This window comes from Rhinolophus ferrumequinum, chromosome 15, assembly GCF_004115265.2.
Source record: "Rhinolophus ferrumequinum isolate MPI-CBG mRhiFer1 chromosome 15, mRhiFer1_v1.p, whole genome shotgun sequence".
Lineage (NCBI taxonomy): Eukaryota > Metazoa > Chordata > Mammalia > Chiroptera > Rhinolophidae > Rhinolophus > Rhinolophus ferrumequinum.
In genome coordinates this window covers 49,323,987-49,341,625 of record NC_046298.1, presented here as the reverse complement: position 1 = coordinate 49,341,625, position 17,639 = coordinate 49,323,987, and the positions used below count along the sequence as shown (strand labels likewise).

The 17,639-nt window shown below is 41.3% G+C and overlaps 1 protein-coding gene across 6 annotated transcripts in view; it reads right to left on the bottom strand.

Moving 5' to 3' along the window:
- Positions 1–15,320, bottom strand: part of ZNF470 (zinc finger protein 470) — a 37,770-nt gene extending 22,450 nt beyond the window's left edge. Inside the window, exons 1-7 of one of the 6 annotated variants that reach the window (XM_033127676.1) lie at positions 14,834–15,320; positions 14,392–14,505; positions 13,988–14,209; positions 12,925–13,013; positions 7,865–7,991; positions 7,598–7,693; positions 343–4,940 (exon numbers count right to left, since the gene is read on the bottom strand). In XM_033127676.1, coding sequence (XP_032983567.1) covers positions 3,067–4,940; positions 7,598–7,693; positions 7,865–7,991; positions 12,925–12,984 — 2,157 coding nt within the window. In that variant the 5' untranslated portion in view covers positions 12,985–13,013; positions 13,988–14,209; positions 14,392–14,505; positions 14,834–15,320 and the 3' untranslated portion in view covers positions 343–3,066. Of the gene's footprint in view, positions 4,941–7,597; positions 7,694–7,864; positions 7,992–12,924; positions 13,014–13,987; positions 14,210–14,391; positions 14,676–14,833 lie in introns of those variants that run through there. The other 5 variants (XM_033127675.1, XM_033127679.1, XM_033127678.1 and 2 more) reach the window with 5 other exon arrangements.
- Between the last annotated feature and the right edge of the window lie 2,319 nt (positions 15,321–17,639).

Below are 17,639 nucleotides of genomic sequence, written 5' to 3'. Positions count from 1 at the left end.
CAATATAAGCCCAAAATGAAGAACTGGAAGGATAACGGGTAGTTTGAGGAAAGCACAAAATCTAGGGTGGGTCCAAAGATCACAACCACGACAACACCCAGCGTCATCCCTTCAGGGAGCTGTCACTGGATGACACAGACCCACTGCCTTTCAAACTCCAGAGAATTTGACTGGCCAGGTCCATCAAAACCATACGCCAGTTACTCAGTGGAAAAGAAGAGATGGTGTCCTCAAAAGGAAGAGGCAAGGAAAACTGGGCAGGGAAAAACAGAAAAATATACTTTAGGTTTTATTTTTGATATTACAATTATGAATTTAAACTAGAATACAGGTCTGAAAATTTTTTCATTTATTATAGCACAGTCATCTCTCTATGGCTATACACACATTTATATTTTTTTTCAACAACTATGTATAATTCTATGAAGTGAATACACCATAATTAACTTACCACTGACCCATTACCCCTAATAGTTTACCATTAGAAAAAAAAATTTTTTTTTTTGCCATTATGCATTTACCTACCTTTGTATACTTTGGTTTCTGAGGAATATTGATTCAAATGGTATGTACATAAGGCAAGTTATATAAATGACAATGGAATAAATTGTCTCATTTTTCACATATTCATCAAAACTGGGTATTATCACTCTTCTATGATTTAAAACCAAGCTATTGGGGGTGGGGTGGGGTAGAAATAGGTATATCATCACTTTATTTTGCATTTTCCTGATTACTGGTGATATTCAGTAATTTTCATTAGCTGTTTTTATTTCATCTTTGAACTGCCTGTTAGCTTTGTCCAATTTTCTACTGAGTTGCAGATGTTACTATTACTGATTTGTAATAGTACTTTGAATATCAGGGCTTATCCTTTATTTGTTGCAAACATTTTGTTTTAGTCTCTCATTTGTCTATTAACTTTGACTCTGATGTTTTCCACACATAAATGTTATTTAGTTTAACGTCAGCTCCTGGGTTATGTGTAATGCTTCAGAAAGTCTGCCTCAAGCCAGGGTTATAAAAACATTCGAAGTTTTTCTTGTACCTTAACATCTTACATTTAGATCTTTAATCTTTCAGAGCTTCCTCAGTGTGCCAGGGATCAATCCACAGCTTTCCTAATGTCATTTGATCACTCCATCTTTTCCCCAATGCAATGAAGAATCCTTTTTGTCATATATAAGGAGAGTCTAGAAGCTCCACATACTCTGGATAAGACTGCCCGTCTCCTAGTTTCTATGCCAAAGGAAAGATGGAGCCCCAAAGCTCCACTTTCTAGCAGTCGTGTCCTCTGGTCAAGAGATCCTCTCACGTGGTCCTCTATACTGCCACTGGAGCAGTCATGAGAAGAACCCAAGAGCTCTGGTGCTTCAGGTAAGAGTACTCCTCCAGAGTACTCCTCCAGGGGTACTCCAGGGGTACTGCTAAAAAACGGGATTTCTTTTTGGGTGATGAAAATGTAAAATGAACTGTAGTGATGGTTGCACAACTCTGAACATAAAAGTCATTGAATCGTATACTATAAATTGGTGAATTGTATGATATGTGAATTATATCTCAAATAAGGCTGTTATATAAAAAAAAAAAATACCCTCCACCAGCCTCTAAATCACTATTGATAAAGAGTGAATAGAAGTCTCACGATCCTGTTAAACCCTCAGTTCTGTCTGCCACACTGAAAGTGTCATAACTACCTACCTTGGGACTTCTCCTACCATGACTTGTCCTCACGCCCTGGTTACCTCTTGTTCTTCCCCCACTTCCACTGCCCACATATACTGGGGGTAGTAAGGCACTCTCCCAGAACTCCCTGGCTCCTTTTTGAAATCATTTCTTGTCATGATACATATCATGTACTTACCACACAGCATGGATTTCCCCGTTTTTGTCTTCTCCCACTAGATCTGTGAGGGCAAAATTTTTTTGTACGTTTTGCATCCTGTTGTCTCTCCAACACCTAAAACGGTGCCTGGCACATTAGTAAATGCTCAACTAATGTTAATTGAATGAGTGCTACCTTCCCAATGGAATGCTGTATCACAATTCTACAGATGGTCAGAATGAGACTGTCAACTTGGAAATACATTGGGATTTTTATGGAATATTAGTGAATTTACATATTTAATGTGGGGAGAAATAACTTTGCCAGACAGAGTCCTTCTATACAAAGACATGTCTACCTTCCATTTACTCTATTTTTTAATAGTTAAAAAATAAGTTTAAGTATGTTTTAACATGTCCATTCGTAAGCTAATTGCAGTACCTATGGTTTTGTTTTTGTATCAGCCTTCAGTTTCTGAACAAGAAGGGAAGCTTTACTGTATTTCATGCTCTGAAACAATATAAATATCACAGGAATTGTCTGTGGTGTGTGTCCACAGGAGAAAGTATTAAAGTATCTTTTACAGTTGATTTCATGGCTATTAATATAGTAGAGCTTCCTAGCTTATTTATTTTAATTTGTTTTTAATACTGTCCCCTGGCTAGTCCTATATCCTGCCAAACTCTTTTGCTCTAATTGGCCAATTCTCACTTCTAGGTGCCAGGTAGAGGGAGAGTTCCTCATCAACAGTGCTCGGTGTCCTTATATTTATTCATAGAGGGATTTGTAAGCCACCATGTTACCCTGCATATCATACACCCTTCAACTCTGAATGTATCCGTCTGTCCTGCTTACTGGGAGAGTAGAGTCCTCTGTCTGCTCTAAAATCTGTAGGTTTCTTAGTCTTGACCTCTACTGGCTCACCGTCCTTACAGCTGAACAACTGTGAGGAAAACTTTACCTAATGGCACTAATTATATGCCAAGGATTATGTGCTAAGCCCCTTAAATGGATTATCCAACATGTTCTTCAAAATATGTGCTTCGAATGGAAAAGTTCCATGGATATAAATTTTTAAGAGATTAAGCTGCTACCGTGTGAAAAAGGAACTGGAGGGGAGCCAGAGAGAAAATGGCTGTGATATTACTGCAGAAATCCAAGCTATATGGTTGCATCTTGGATGATGGCGGTGGGACATGGGAAAAAGTGGATGGGTTCTAGAGGTATTCAGAAGATTGAATCTAGAGGACTTGGTGGTACAGTGCTGAGGAGGAAGGAAGAATTGAGGACGACTCTCCGGTATGAACTCGCTGATGATGAGTGAGATGTACACTCTGCCTGAAGGCTTTTCCACATTCCTTACATTCATAGGGCCTTTCTCCAGTATGGATTCTCTTATGGAGCGTAAGATGGGCAATCTGGCTGAAGGCTTTGCTACATTCCTGACACTCATAAGGTTTCTCTCCAGTATGAATTCTTTGATGTAGAGTAAGGGATTTACGGTGGCTAAAGGCTTTCCCACACACATTACATTCATAAGGTTTCTCACCCGTATGACACCTTTGGTGACAAATCAGGGAGGCCCTCTGTCTGAACGCCTTCCCACATTCACGACACTCATACGGTCTTTTGCCCGTGTGGAGCCTCTGATGTTGAACAAGATAGGAGCCATCACTGAAGGCCTTCCCACACTCCACACATTCGTAAGGCTTCTCACCAGTGTGGACCCTCTGGTGCTGAACAAGGTGTGCTGTCTGGCTGAAGGTCTTACCGCACTCCTTACATTCATAAGGTTTCTCTCCTGTGTGTATTTTCTGATGTTGTGCAAGGTGTGCATTCTGGCTGAAGGCTTTGCTGCACTCCTTACACTCATAAGGTTTCTCTCCAGTATGAATTCTCTGATGATGAGCGAGGTGTGTGCTCTGCCGAAAAGCTTTCCCACATTCCTTACATTCATAGGGTTTCTCTCCAGTATGAACTCTTTGATGAAGAGTAAGTGAGCCACGATGGCTAAAGGCTTTCCCACAGAGCATACATTCATAAGGTCTCTCTCCTGTGTGAATTCTCTGATGTACAGTCAGTGATGAGCCATGGCTAAAAGCCTTCCCACACACGTTGCATTTGTAGGGTCTCTCTCCAGTATGAATTCTCTTATGCTGAATAAGTCCTATGTGATCTGTGAAAGCCTTTCCACAATCGATACAGTCAAAGGGCTTCTCTCCAGTGTGATAATATCTCCGATGACGTATGAGAGAAGCATTCTGCCTGAAGGCTTTCCCACAGTCAACACATTCATAGGGTCTTTTTCCAGTGTGAATCCTCCGATGATGAGCTAGGGAAGAACAATCACTAAAGGCCTTCCCACATTCAATACATTCATAGGGCTTCTCTCCAGTATGGACTCTCTGATGCTGAGCGAGGTGTGCAAGCTGGCTGAAGGCTTTCGTGCACTGCTTACACTGATAAGGTTTCTCTCCAGTATGAACTCTCTGATGTTGAATTAGATGAGCATTCTGGCTGAAGGCTTTTCCACATTCAGTACATCCAAAAGGTTTTTCCCCTGTGTGAACTCTCTGATGTTGAGCAAGGTGGGCACTCTGGCTGAAGGCTTTCCCACACTCAATACATTCATAGGGTTTCTCTCCAGTATGAATTCTTTGATGAAGAGTAAGGGTTGAGATTTTGCTGAAAGTTTTCTCACAGTCGTCACATTTCAAAAGTTTCTTTGCTCCACAGACTTGCTTCTGCTTTTTTACAAATGAATGTGTTTTTAAGCTTTTCTCATCTATGTCAAAATTATACATTCTCTCTTCAATGGGAAATAACTGCTTTATATAAGATAATGTATTCAGATGAAAAATTGTCCCAGACTTGTTAGAGTGGTCTCTTTTCTCAATAAGTGCATCTATATGAGTGACTGTCTCTTGCCTAAAATGTGGCTTTGGACTTACCGGCTCTCTCTCACACAGGTCTTCACATTTCCAGTTTCTCCCTAATGTGGAACATTCAAGGTCGTAGGTAGTAAGTCTTTCCATTATCATTGCCTGGGATAATTTTTCTTCATAAATGTCAAGGTTTGGAGATAATTCCTTGGTCATCCACACATACTCCATGTCTGAAAGATATTAAGAAGGCAAATGTCTCCTTTATTTAATGCCAGAAGAATGGATACTTCCAAAATAAAACCATGGGAATCAAACATTTACTGAAGGCCACAGAGGTTAATGTTTTTGATAGTTTTCAGACAAAGGTAGGCAATGCAACTACCTTTGTATTTCTGGAATAAACCCTCTTGGCTATGGTATGTTATTTCAACATGATTTTTTTATTTAAGATTTTACACCAACATTTATAATTGAGATTTGTCTGTAATTTCCTTTTTTTGGTGGTTTTGGTAAGACTTTGGTACCAAGTGTTATGCTGTCTTGATAAACACATTTTTAAAATTGTCCGTCACAAAACATCTTAAACAATGCTGATAACATTTTTCCTTAAAAGTTTTATAGAATTTATTTGTGAAATATTTGGCATTGTTACTTTCCTAGAGGGAGGGAATTCTTAGATAACTTTCTATATTCCTTCAACGGTAATGGGTCTGCTGAAATTTTCTTTCTCTCTTCTGGTGTCAATTATGGTTATTTATATTCTCCTAAAATATCATTAATTTCATCCAAGTTTTCAAATTATTGACAGAAAGTTGATAAAAACAGACTTTGATGATTCTTTCAAGTACTTATGCATCAGAGGTTATTTACTATTCTTTTACTTCTTGTTTTCTCTCATTTGTCCTGACAGTTTATATATTTTATTGATTTTTTAAAGAAGCACCTATTTGATTTAATTAAGAACCTATGTGACCTATTGTTTTCTAATTCATGTATTCCTATTTTTTTCTCTAACAGTATAAATCACTATACATGACTTATTTGGGTTTTCTTTAAGATTCATTTTGGTCTTTTCCTAATATCTTGAATTGGATACCGATTTCATTTATCTTTTATTTCTTATTTATTAATGTACATCGTTAGGGCTTTCAGTGACCTAGCAACAATCCTCTTCTTGAAAATACAAGAACTAAGAGTACGAAAAGGCCACACTACAGTCACAGAACAAACTCCAACCATCTCACGTGAGGCTCATTTACCTGCAACATACTGTTAACTTGTTTCCTAAACCAGAAAAACAGCTTTCAAGCAAGGCAGGGAAAAAAAAAAAATTACATTTGAAGAAAATAAACTGGGCCAAAAATCTTAATGACTGCAATAAAAGTGGAGAGATTATAAATGATAAGAGGAAGGAGGTAACATCAGTGAGCTAATTTCTTCATCTTTCAAATGGGTGTCAAAAGATGATCTTTTGAAACTCAAGCAGATAAACTTTAAAATACGGATTTTAAAATATATAAAGACATAAAGGTAAAAACTTGTGGGACTAACAACCTTTCCAATTCAAGGGGTGGGATGATGTGAGGGGGGAAAAACATACATAAACAACAAAGCAAGAATACATAACAACAACAGAAAGCACTAAAGAGAACAATAATGAAAAGCAGAGGGAAGAATATAGCTATAAAACTTGTTAACCCAATAAACTCACATTTTAAAGAAAGGAAAATATTTAAACCAGTTCAAAAAATTAAACACAAATTTGTCTAAAGAATTCAGAAATGTTGGGCCGGCCCGGTGGCTCAGGCAGTTAGAGCTCCATGCTCCTAACTCCGAAGGCTGCCGGTTCGATTCCCACATGGGCCAGTAGGCTCTCAACCACAAGGTTGCCGGTTCAATTCCTTGAGTCCCACAAGGGATGGTGGGCTCCGCCCCCTGCAACTAAGATTGAACACGGCACCTTGAGCTGAGCTGCCTCCCGGATGGCTCAGTTGGTTGGAGCACGGGCTCTCAACCACAAGGTTGCCAGTTCGATCCCTCGACTCCCTCAAGGGATGGTGGGCTCCGCCCCCTGCAACTAAGATTGAACACGGCACCTTGAGCTGAGCTGCCGCTGAGCTCCCGGATGGCTCAGTTGGTTGGAGCGCGTCCTCTCAACCACAAGGTTGCTGGTTCAACTCCCGCAACGGATGGTGGGCTGTGCCCCCTGCAACTAGCAACGGCAACTGGACCTGGAGCTGAGCTTCGCCCGACACAACTAAGACTGAAAGGACAACAACTTGAAGCTGAACGGCACCCTCCACAACTAAGATTGAAAGGACAACAACTTGACTTGGAAAAACAGGCCTGGAAGTACACACTGTTCCCCAATAAAAAGTCCTGTTCCACTTCCCCAATAAAATCTTTAAAAAAAAAGAAAAAAGAATTCAGAAATGTTGAAAATCAGGAATGATTAAAACAATATGGTACTTGAGCAAAACTAGGTAAATATCAATGGACAATAACAGAGTTCAGAAATGTTCCATGGGATTTGTAGGAAATCAATAAAGGTAAAGGTTGTAGGTCATACCAGTGGGAAAGAGAAGGTCCATTTAAAAATGATGTTAGAACAAGAAGGTTCAATTTGGGAAAGATTTTTCATAAAACAAGAGAAAAAACGAATTGCTTTTACCGTCTGAGTCATAGGGATCATGTTGAGAGAACTAAGTCATTTGCTAAACAGTGCCAATCTCATCATGCATGGGCAGGCCCACATGTTCAGAAAGCCCCATATTAAAACAAAAAAAAAAGGAGGGGGGAGGGATTTTGAGAGGTGTTTTCCAATAAGTCTTCAAGAGAAGAAATATCTTGAGAACAGTCTTCCCAGCTCCAGTAATCCTGTACTTACCTGGGCACAGGACTCCTTTCATCTCTTCATTCGTTACCCAGGGCTCTTTATCTTGCTCCAATAAGGAGATCACATCTGGTTTAAAAATGCAAAGACCTGCAATTAAGATAAGAAAATTGGCTACGCTATGGCCATTCCAGAGCTATGACCCAGTCCAAATGTTATTGAGAGAAGAGGGATACTGTAGGAAAATGCTGATACAGGCAGGAACGATGGCTGAGGTGGAAAAACTCCTATAAGGAGGTGGAAGGAGAAAGATGCTCTTACCCACTGACACCAGGTTTCTGTAGTTTTCCAACATCACCTTCTTGTACAAAGTCCTCTGAGCAAGATTCAGCCATTGCCACTCATCTTGGGAGAAGTCTATGGCCACATCTGTGAAAGTCACTGAATCCTGAAATGACACAAACATAATTTTGCTCAAACAGTGTTCATGCCCCCATTTAGCTGGACCTACAGTAAAGGATTATGCTATTCACACTTTGGGAAAAAAAACAAACATTGTGTGTAAGTAATTGTACTGGCGGTCTAAATGATCCAGGTGAGGTAGTTAGTTACTGGACAACTTTTCTGCCTAGTTATACATACATATTAGGAAAAAAGATATGACAGATGCTCTCTGCTTTTGGAGTATTTACAATTCTATGAAATTTATGAGCATTTGTGAAAAAATGTTGACTGCCTTCAAAACAGTATCAAGTACTAAATTATTTTATCTATGTTAGGAGCTATATCACTTTTCCACATGGAGAAATTAAAGAGCTTTGGTACTGTGAAGGAAAGTTTCAAGGAAGGACGCTGACCTGATGAACATGATTTCAATCTCCACAATATATTCTAAGAAATCTTAGTGTTTTTGAGATGTTAAGAGGTGTGCCTAACACAGGACAGTTAAGAGGAATGGCATCAGAATTCTTTAAAATTGAGAAAAAGACCAAAAAGATAGGAAATTGGGCAAAAGAATAAAGAGAAAATTCACAAAAGAGATGAAAAGGTAACCCTGAATCATATTAATATTATGTATGGCAAGTCATTCAATTAGTTATTTATCGAGATTGGTTCAGATATTCTATATTTTTTGCATTTTGATAGTATTGTTAGAATACGCTTGCCAAATTCAAAAACGGCTAAAAACAATGACAATACCAGCAGGATGGGATCACATGATTAAGATTTGTCAACTGTCTGCTTATAGATCAACTAGGGGCGTTTGTTAAAGGGTACATGGGATAAAGGGCACATGGGAAAGGGTACATGGGAAATCTCTATGCCTTCCTCTCAATTTTGCTGTCAACCTAAAATTGCTCTAAATAATAAAATTGGCGAACACACAATGTGATATATAGATGATCTTTACAGAATTGTACACTTGAAACCTATGTAACTTTACTAACCATTGTCACCCCCAATAAACTTTAATTAAAAAAAAAGGTGTGCCTAAAAAAATGAGAGAAAAATGTCTAGCAACATTCTTTTCTTTTGAAATAAAAATATATTTGGATTAGGAGAGAAGAACACCTTTGGATAGTTAGTTTTTGATGATCTGCTAGAAACTATTCGGAGAGATCATATGAGCTAAGCACATGTCAAGCAACCTGTGTTTTGTTACATGGGCTGAATTTCCTAACCAACCAGCAAGTGGTGTCAGGCATTCATTCTGAGGTGGCTGGCAGATTTTCCATTTCTTATTTTGTGATTTCACTTATATCAACATCTAAGGAAGAGTTTTAAATAAGGACTAGAGAAAAAGGTCAGATTACTCTAAAGAATTCAGACTCTGGTACCGACCAGCTGGGTGATCTTGGCCAAGTTAATTAACTCACTCGTGCCTCAGTTTACCCACCTGAAATGGGAATGATTTTAGTACCCACCTTGTAGCAGCATTGTGAGAATTAAATGAATTAACAGGCACAGTACCTGCCTAAGTGCTCAAGAATTGTCACCTATGATAATGACGAAGGAAGGATGGGAAAGAAGAAAAGAAGGGGGAGGCTGAGATGGGTGAAACATTTCATTGGTTTAATACTTCAATAAGTTTCACTTATATATTATCTAATTTCAGTATACTACAGTAGTTAAGCACATGGTCTCTGAAGCCAGACCACCTATGCTCAAATCCTGTTCTGTTCAGGAAACCTAAGCTATAAGTTTTGTTTTCAACCGTTGAGGATATTTTAAATAACTCAAAAGAACAGTCTGTTGTATTTACATATACACAGTTACCATTTCTGCTGCACTTCTTCCTTCATTCCTGATGTTTCAAGTTCCCTTCTGGTATAATTTCTATGTGAAAAAATTCCTTTAGCAATTCTTTCAGAAATCTGTCAAAGAAAATTCTTAGTTTTCCTTCATATGAGCAACTATTTCACCTCCATTTTTGAAAGCTATTTTTACTGGACATAGAATTCTAAGTTGACAGTTCTTTTCTTTGAGTGCTTTATAAAAGTATTTCTACTTCCTTCTGACTTTTATGGTTTCTGATGAGAAATCCAGTTATTCAAATCCTGTTGCTCTTTATGTTAAGCATTATTTTTCTCTGGCTGCTTTCGAGAATTTCTTTTTCCTTGTCTTTAGTTTTCAGGAGGGGATTTCTTTTAGTTTAATCACACTGGAGTTTGCAGAGCTTCATGCATCCACAAGTTTATGTCTTTCACTAAAGTTGGAAATTTTTCAGCCATTATTTTTTCAAATATTTTTTCTACACTCCACTTTTTCCTCTTTTTTGGGACTCAATGATATAAATGTCAAACATCTTGGTATTGTCCCACAGGGCCCTGAGGCTCTATTTAATATTTTTTCTGTTATTCAGATTAGTTTCTATTTGTCTTCAAGTTCACTAACTATTTCCTTTGTCATGTCCACTGACATGACAATAAGCTCCCATCCAGTGAGCTTATTTTGGCTGTTATAGTTATCATTTCTTGATCTTTATATTTCTTGACTGAGACTATCTTTCCATTTGTTTCAAGAGTGTTCACCCTTTCTTGTTGGAGCATTTTTCTAATAGCTGCTTCAAAATCATTACCAGATAATGCCAATATCTGTGTCTCATCAATGTTAGTGTTTGGTGATTGTCTCGTCCCTTGTGAATTGAAATTTCCCTAGCTTTTCATTAGCTAAGTAAGTTTGGATTGTATCCTTGACATTTGGATGTTATAAGACTCTATGTCTTGTTTAAAATGTTGCGTTCAGGTTGCACATTCTAACTAGTCTTCTGTGAGCTGTTTTTCAAAAGCAGTTGCATTTTCAAAGCCTTTGCAGTGATATTAACCTGTCCTACTGTGTACCACTCATGAACAGTGGTCTAATCCTTAGTTTTAGGGTCAGATACATGCATGAGCAGCTCAGAGTAAGCCTCGGAGTTCAAAAACAACTTTATGTGGTTGATTTCCAAAACTCCACCCTCTCTGTGATCTCTCCAGTATTTTCCATTTCCCAGGAGCTCCCCTTTTTAGTCTTCTGGCCAGGTAATTGGGAGCTTATTTATTCCATTCCATTGTGCACTTGCCATGACTGTACCCAGCCCCTGGAGCCAAGCAGGGTGAGGACAGAAGCAGAAAAAAAAGCAGCAAGGGTTTCTCCCACCCTCTGGGGAACACAGGTTCTCCAACCACAGAGAAAACTTCTCCTCCCTCTGAGTTTTACACTCCTGAAGACCCCCACTGCCACTGTCAGGGCACAAAAAACAGAGAAACTTTTTTTTAAAGGGAGACCCCCACTGCCACTCTCTGAGCATTAGATCCCTTATCCACCTCCTGAGCCTGAAATTAGAATGTTTCTCTTGTAGATCTTTCTATCCATGCCAATACCACTTCTATGTTTTATGCTTGCTGAATCCATGCTATGAGATATTGGGAGGGGGAAAAAATGCAAACCCACCACATGTTTGGCGGCACTCCACATTTTGGGCTTCTTCGCCAATCTGCCTGCTACTATTCACCTTTTAGAGGCCTCTAACCACTTCTCCAGGAATGTTGTTGTGGTTTTACAGAAGCTTCACTGGGGAAGACAGAGTGCAGTGTGCTCAGCCCATCTTACCCAGAACCAGGACTCTCCCAAATTCAGTATAAATTATTATTTTTTTTAAAATTAATATTTCATTGGAAATAAAATGAGTCCTGGTATTCAGTGCTTCTTGTGCCTTAAACATCATATTGTAGTCTTCAACATGTGTGTGTGTGTGTGTGTAACTACATGGGCACATAGGCAAACAGGAGCTACACAGGCAAATAGTGGCACAGATAGCTGATGCTTATGTAATCCCTATTATGTGCCAGGTCCTTCTCTAAACACTTAAAATATATTAACATAAATCCTCACAAAAATCCTATAAATTAGTATTATTCTCATTTTATGGCTGAGGAAACTGAAATTAAGATGATATATCTAGCATATATTTGTACCCAGGCAATCTGGTTCAAGAGTCCATGTTACTAACCTTTATGCCATATTCTGCCACTCTTTCCTCTGACAACAATAATGCTTTTGTAGCAAATGTTTAAATGCTCAAAGGAACACATTCTACTGGTAGACCATGTTTTATGGCATTATATCTTGCTAAGAAAAGGTGTTTGGTTTTGATATAAACTGCTCATTGTGTCTTTGATGTAAAATAAAAACAATTTTACTATTTAAAATTATTTTTGATTCCCTCCACTTCCTTCAAGATGCAACTCAGGAATCACTTCCTCTGTGATTCAATTCCTCCCACCACCCACCCCCCTCCAACAATGAGTATGACTGTGCAGGCTACATCCTGTACAAGGATCTCTTGCCAAGGAGGCAAAAACGAGCTCAAATAAAGATTTCCTCTTGCCACACTGTGGCCTGTAACAGAGCTTCAGTCAACAGGAAGGGACACTTTTTCCTAATTCACCCAAAGGTGCTCATATGAGCTATTAATGGCCCTCCCCCACCACTCCACAGGAAGCCTACTCTCCACATGCAGCACTGATCACAGATCGCAAGCTTTCTGAGAGCCAGGAGGGGGACTTAGGGACCAGGCAGATCATGGCTCTCAAATTTACTCTAAGGACTGCATTTCTGCATAGTTTGATGATTATGAAAAGACTGAGCAGAGGGAAAGGCTTGTGTGGATCATTTCTTGCATGAAGAGTAAACACCAAACAGGAAGAAGCACAAGCTCTGAGAGATCACTGGGCTGTTTGAGTCTCTCCCTGTGACTCCACCACTTATCAGAAAGGGAAGAAATAGGACTCAGGTCCCAGGGTAGAACTTGTAAGCAGACAGTTCTCAGAAGGAAACAAACATTACCAAACCCTGAAAAGCAAAACCGTATTGTGAGGAGGAGAGAGGGACTAACTCACCAGGGACATAGCTTGGAAGAGTTCGATCCCCATCACCTCCTCCTCTTCCTGGCCCCTCATTTGAAGGGCTTTACCCTGAGAGGGCAGAGCTGGGGGAGGAGAAAGGAGTAGTGACATGAGCATCACGACCTGGGAACTCTTTCTTCCCTTCAGCTCCCTGTTCACTCTCCCACTCCCACCAACCCAACCACCCCTCACAGTCCAGGCACTCGCTGTAAGACCCACAATTTACAGCTGGGGTTCTGCTCTGCTCTGGGTGTTCAGGCTGACCACACTCCTCTCCATCAAAGCCACCACTCATTAGCTAGAGATGAACCAGGTATGCTACAGATATCATTACTACTCTGACTTAACCTTCGCAATCTTCAATGAAAATAGGAACTACTATTAACATTTCACACATGAAAGCTCTGGGAAGTGAAGCCTTTGTATAAGTCATACTGCTTGCAAATAATGGAGCCCAGTCACCACCCTGGTCTGCCTGACTCCAGTACCCAAGTTATTTGCTCAAGCAGACACCAGAATATAACAGGAAATACGTCCCCTAACTAGCCAGGATTCATATAGATTCAATGAGACTCGGAAAAAGCCATCTTCCCTAAAGAGAGTCCACGTGGCTTGCAGATAACTGAACCAAAAAACCATTAGGAGACCCAGTTTCTCATTTTGCTTTGTGACAAACTACAGTTTTGAAGAAGTCCCTTGCCCCCCAAGCCAAGTTTCTTCTATTTGCAAGAGGATACAAGTATTTGACTTAATTCTGGTTTCTTCCCTATAAACTCCACTGCTTTCTGAAAGTATTATTATAATGATAATGATAATGATAAGAATGAACACTTACTATGTGGCAGGGACTCCACCAACTACTTTACAGGTATGAGTCCATTTAATCCTTGTAACAACCTTATGAGGTACCTGTTACTCCATTTTACATAAGAGAAACTAGGTCAGAAAATTAAAAAAAAAAAAACTTGCTCAGTGGAGGTTTTGTGATATGTACTCCTGAAGTTATTTAACCCTTTCAGAGTTGGTTTCTTCAACAGTAAAAAGTGGGTAAGAATACCTATCTCAAGACTTTGTTGAGGGGATTACATGACAGCCAGTGCACAGAGGGACTCGCAGTCAGCCTGTCCTGGATCTGAATCCTCGCTCCTTTACTTCCTGGCAATTACTCCTCCTCTCTATGCTTCAAGGTCCTCGTCTTTGAAAAGGAGGTAAGGTAGTTTCCACTTCATAACGTTGTGAGGTTTCCTGTTGATACGCCCCAAAGGTCTTAGAACTGCGTCTGGCCCAAAATAAGCAGGCAGGAAACATTAGCTATTACTATAGCATGCACTGAAACAAGCCAGGAACACTATGTACTACATCACTTTTTTCCATCCCTTACCCACTGCGCGCGGGGGAGGGGGTTAGGTCGGAAAGAGAGAGAACTGTGAGGGAGGTACGGGAACGTTTTGGTTTACTTACTAGAAGGTAGGTGACTAAGCCATAAAAGCTGAGATCTTTCAGCACTGCCAGAAGAAGCTGTGAATCTCGCCTTCCTCCCAAGTCCCATTCCACAGTGATATGTGGGACACGACTCTGACACGTAAAAACGTAAACACCGAGGTCCTTCTTGAAGAGCAGCAGGGCACCCAGAGGTGATGTTCTAATGGGTAAGGGAAGGCTCTCTCCCCTGGGTCCTTGGAGATACCCACGAAGACTGGGAAGGAGAGTGTCTGATAAGATCCTTCCCTGAATTCAGCTCTATACTCTAGCCCAAGGTGACCTTCCAATCCTTTGGACTCCTGGGTCCGCCAGCCTCTGAGGCCAGGGACATCCTCCTCCAACACTTGGGCCCCGAGGCACAGCAGCCCCAAATCTTAATTTCCACGCTTGCAGCCGCACACCTGCCACCTGTCACTCTTACCTCGGTACTCAGTCCCATGGATGTTTGGACGTGTGCGGAGTTTTGCTCCCTCCAGGTGGGGCAGGAGACGTGTTGGCCGCCCCGCCCCAATCGGGCACTTGGCCAGGACTCTAGGGTTTGGCCCACGCTAACTTCTTGGTGGTTGGGTCTGCGTGTGGGTTGGTGCGGGGTGATATCCTCCGGGAGGGTTCCAGCTCTCAGCCCCCTAAACCCCTCATTAATTCCAATACACACCGTCTCTCACATGCTCCTGGGATGGGCACAGACGCACCGAAACGCGCGCCAGTCTTAGGCGCCGCGCCCTCCCTACCAGTCACACCCTACACTTGCACACGCTCCCCATCACACACGCACCCGCCTCCTCCTCGCAGCCACGTCCTCTTATACAGACATATACCACGCACCCTCGCACCCTCGGTCACGGTCGCCAAGTCACTCGCGCACGTTCACGTTCTGCCCCGCATCTTTCCAGGCTGCCCAGTCAAGCCCCACGCCCCTCGCGGCTTCCTCCTCAGAACCCGCCCCACTCGCCCGCACTTCAAAGCATCTCCGGAAGTGGGCGTGTCTTCCTGCCGCAACGGCCTCTGTGAAATGTAGTTCCTACAGGGGCAGCAATGGCGTCCTGAAATCAGACGGTGAGGCTGCCAGGCACAGCTCCTTTCCCCGACTGGTGATCACTGTCCTCTGTCCCTTATAGGTGCCACCTGGTCGGGAACAGAGCAGCCTAGAAGCCTCTGAGGCCTGGCTCTGGGTCCCAGAAATACAGACCGCCTCCAAGCCAGCCGACCCCGGGGGCTTCTGAGAGCCCTCACCAGGTTCCCAGTGCGCAGGCGCAGCTCTCGTGCTTGACAAACGAAGCGAGCTCGGCAAACTGGAAGCAGGCTCAGGGGACGACTCCGCTGGGGTCCAAGAGGCCATCAGTGCCCTGGGGCATTGTGCCTGCCCGTAAAAGGCAATGGGCAGGTAGTGAGGCGGGTCTAGGGGCGGAGATTTTAGGATAGGAGTGATTTAGAATTCGCCTGGTGTTTTGTGCTTGTGTGGTTTGTGACTTTCTAAATCTGTGTGGGGCACTGCCTTATTTCATACCTACCACTTCTCCCTCTTTAATATAATCTACTCCCCTAACCCATTTTATCGCTCCTTCATGGAACCAGGGTCCCAGAAAGACACAGCTTCTTAATCCTGACTAGGGTTGTATACCCACTCAGTGAAAAAGTGTTTGGCATATACAGTCATGTGTAGCTTTACGAGAGGGATGCATTCTCAGAAATGTGTTGTTAGGCAATTTCGTCGTTGTCGGAACATGATGGTGCACTTACACAAATCTAGACGGTCTAGCCTGCCCCACACCTGGGCTGTATGGTACTGCCTATTGCTCCTGGGCTAAAAGCCTGTACAGTGTGTTACAGTACTGAATATGTAGGCAACTATAACACAATGGTAAGTATCTGTGTATCTAAATATATCCAAACATAGAAAAGGTACAGTAAAAATATGGTATAAAAAATAAAAAATGGCAGACCGGTATAGAGCACTTACCATTGATCTTGCAGGACTGGAAGTTGCTTTGGGTGAGTCATGAGTGGTGAGTGAATGTGACAGCCTAGGACATGACTGTACACTACTGTAGGCTTTATAAACACTGTATACTTAGACTACACTAAATTTATTTTAAAAATTTCTTCAATGATAAATTAACCTTAGCTTACTGTAACATTTTTACAACTTTTCCACTCTTTTGTAATACACTTATCTTAAAACAAATACATTGTACAACTGTACAAAAATGCTTTCTTTATATACTTATTGTATAAATAAACTTTCTATTAGATTTTTTTTTTTTTTACTTTTTAAACTTTTTTGTTAAAAACTAAGACACAAACACACACATTAGCCTAGGCCTACACAGGGTCAGGTTGATCAGCATCACTGACTTCCACCTCCACATCTTGTCCCACGGGAAGGTCTTCCGGGGCAATAACACATGTGGAGCTGTTGTCTGTGGTAACAATGCTTTCTTCTGGAACGCCTCCTGAAGGACTTGCCTGAGGCTCTTCTTGAGGTGTCCCTCTTTTCTGCAATATGCCCACCGTGGTTTGCTTGATTTATTTCATCATAGATTTGCTTGTAAGCAGATAATGCACCATGAACGTCCCTCTCTATTAATGAAAAACTTTCAGTGTTGGGGGTCCATGTTTTCAAACATTTTAAGGAGCTTGGTGAGGTCTGCAAAAGCTTCTGCTAAACCCTTCACTGTGAATTTTTTTGGGGGTTCTTCTTTTGTTCTTGCCTCCTCTTCAGCTATGCGTTCCTGTCCAGTTCCAACAACTCCTCATCAGTCAGTCCCTCAGGAACCACCTCTAGGAGCTCCCCAATGTCACCTTCATCCACACCCAGATTAAAGTCCTTCGTTTGCCATCTCAACCACAGCCTTGTTGATTTTTGCCAAATCCTCACCCTTGGCAAATCCTTTGAAGTCATGGATAAATCTCTTGAGTGTCTTTTTCCAGATGCTTTCCATACACTCCTTGGTGACATCACCCCAAGTCCAAGCAAGGTTCTTGCTGCAATCATAGATAGTTCCAGAATTGCATCAGTGTCTTCCTCAATTGCAGCAATAGCCTGGGCAAAGGTCCTCTTCAGGTAGTGGGCCTTCAAAGCTGCTACAACTCCTTGATCCATTGGTTGAATCAAAGAGGTGGTGTTTGGAGGGAGAAACATCACTTTGATATTGGGATGAAGGTCACCTATAAAAGGAGTGTGTCCAGGAGCATTATCAACAATAAGCAAAATCTTGAAAGGTATG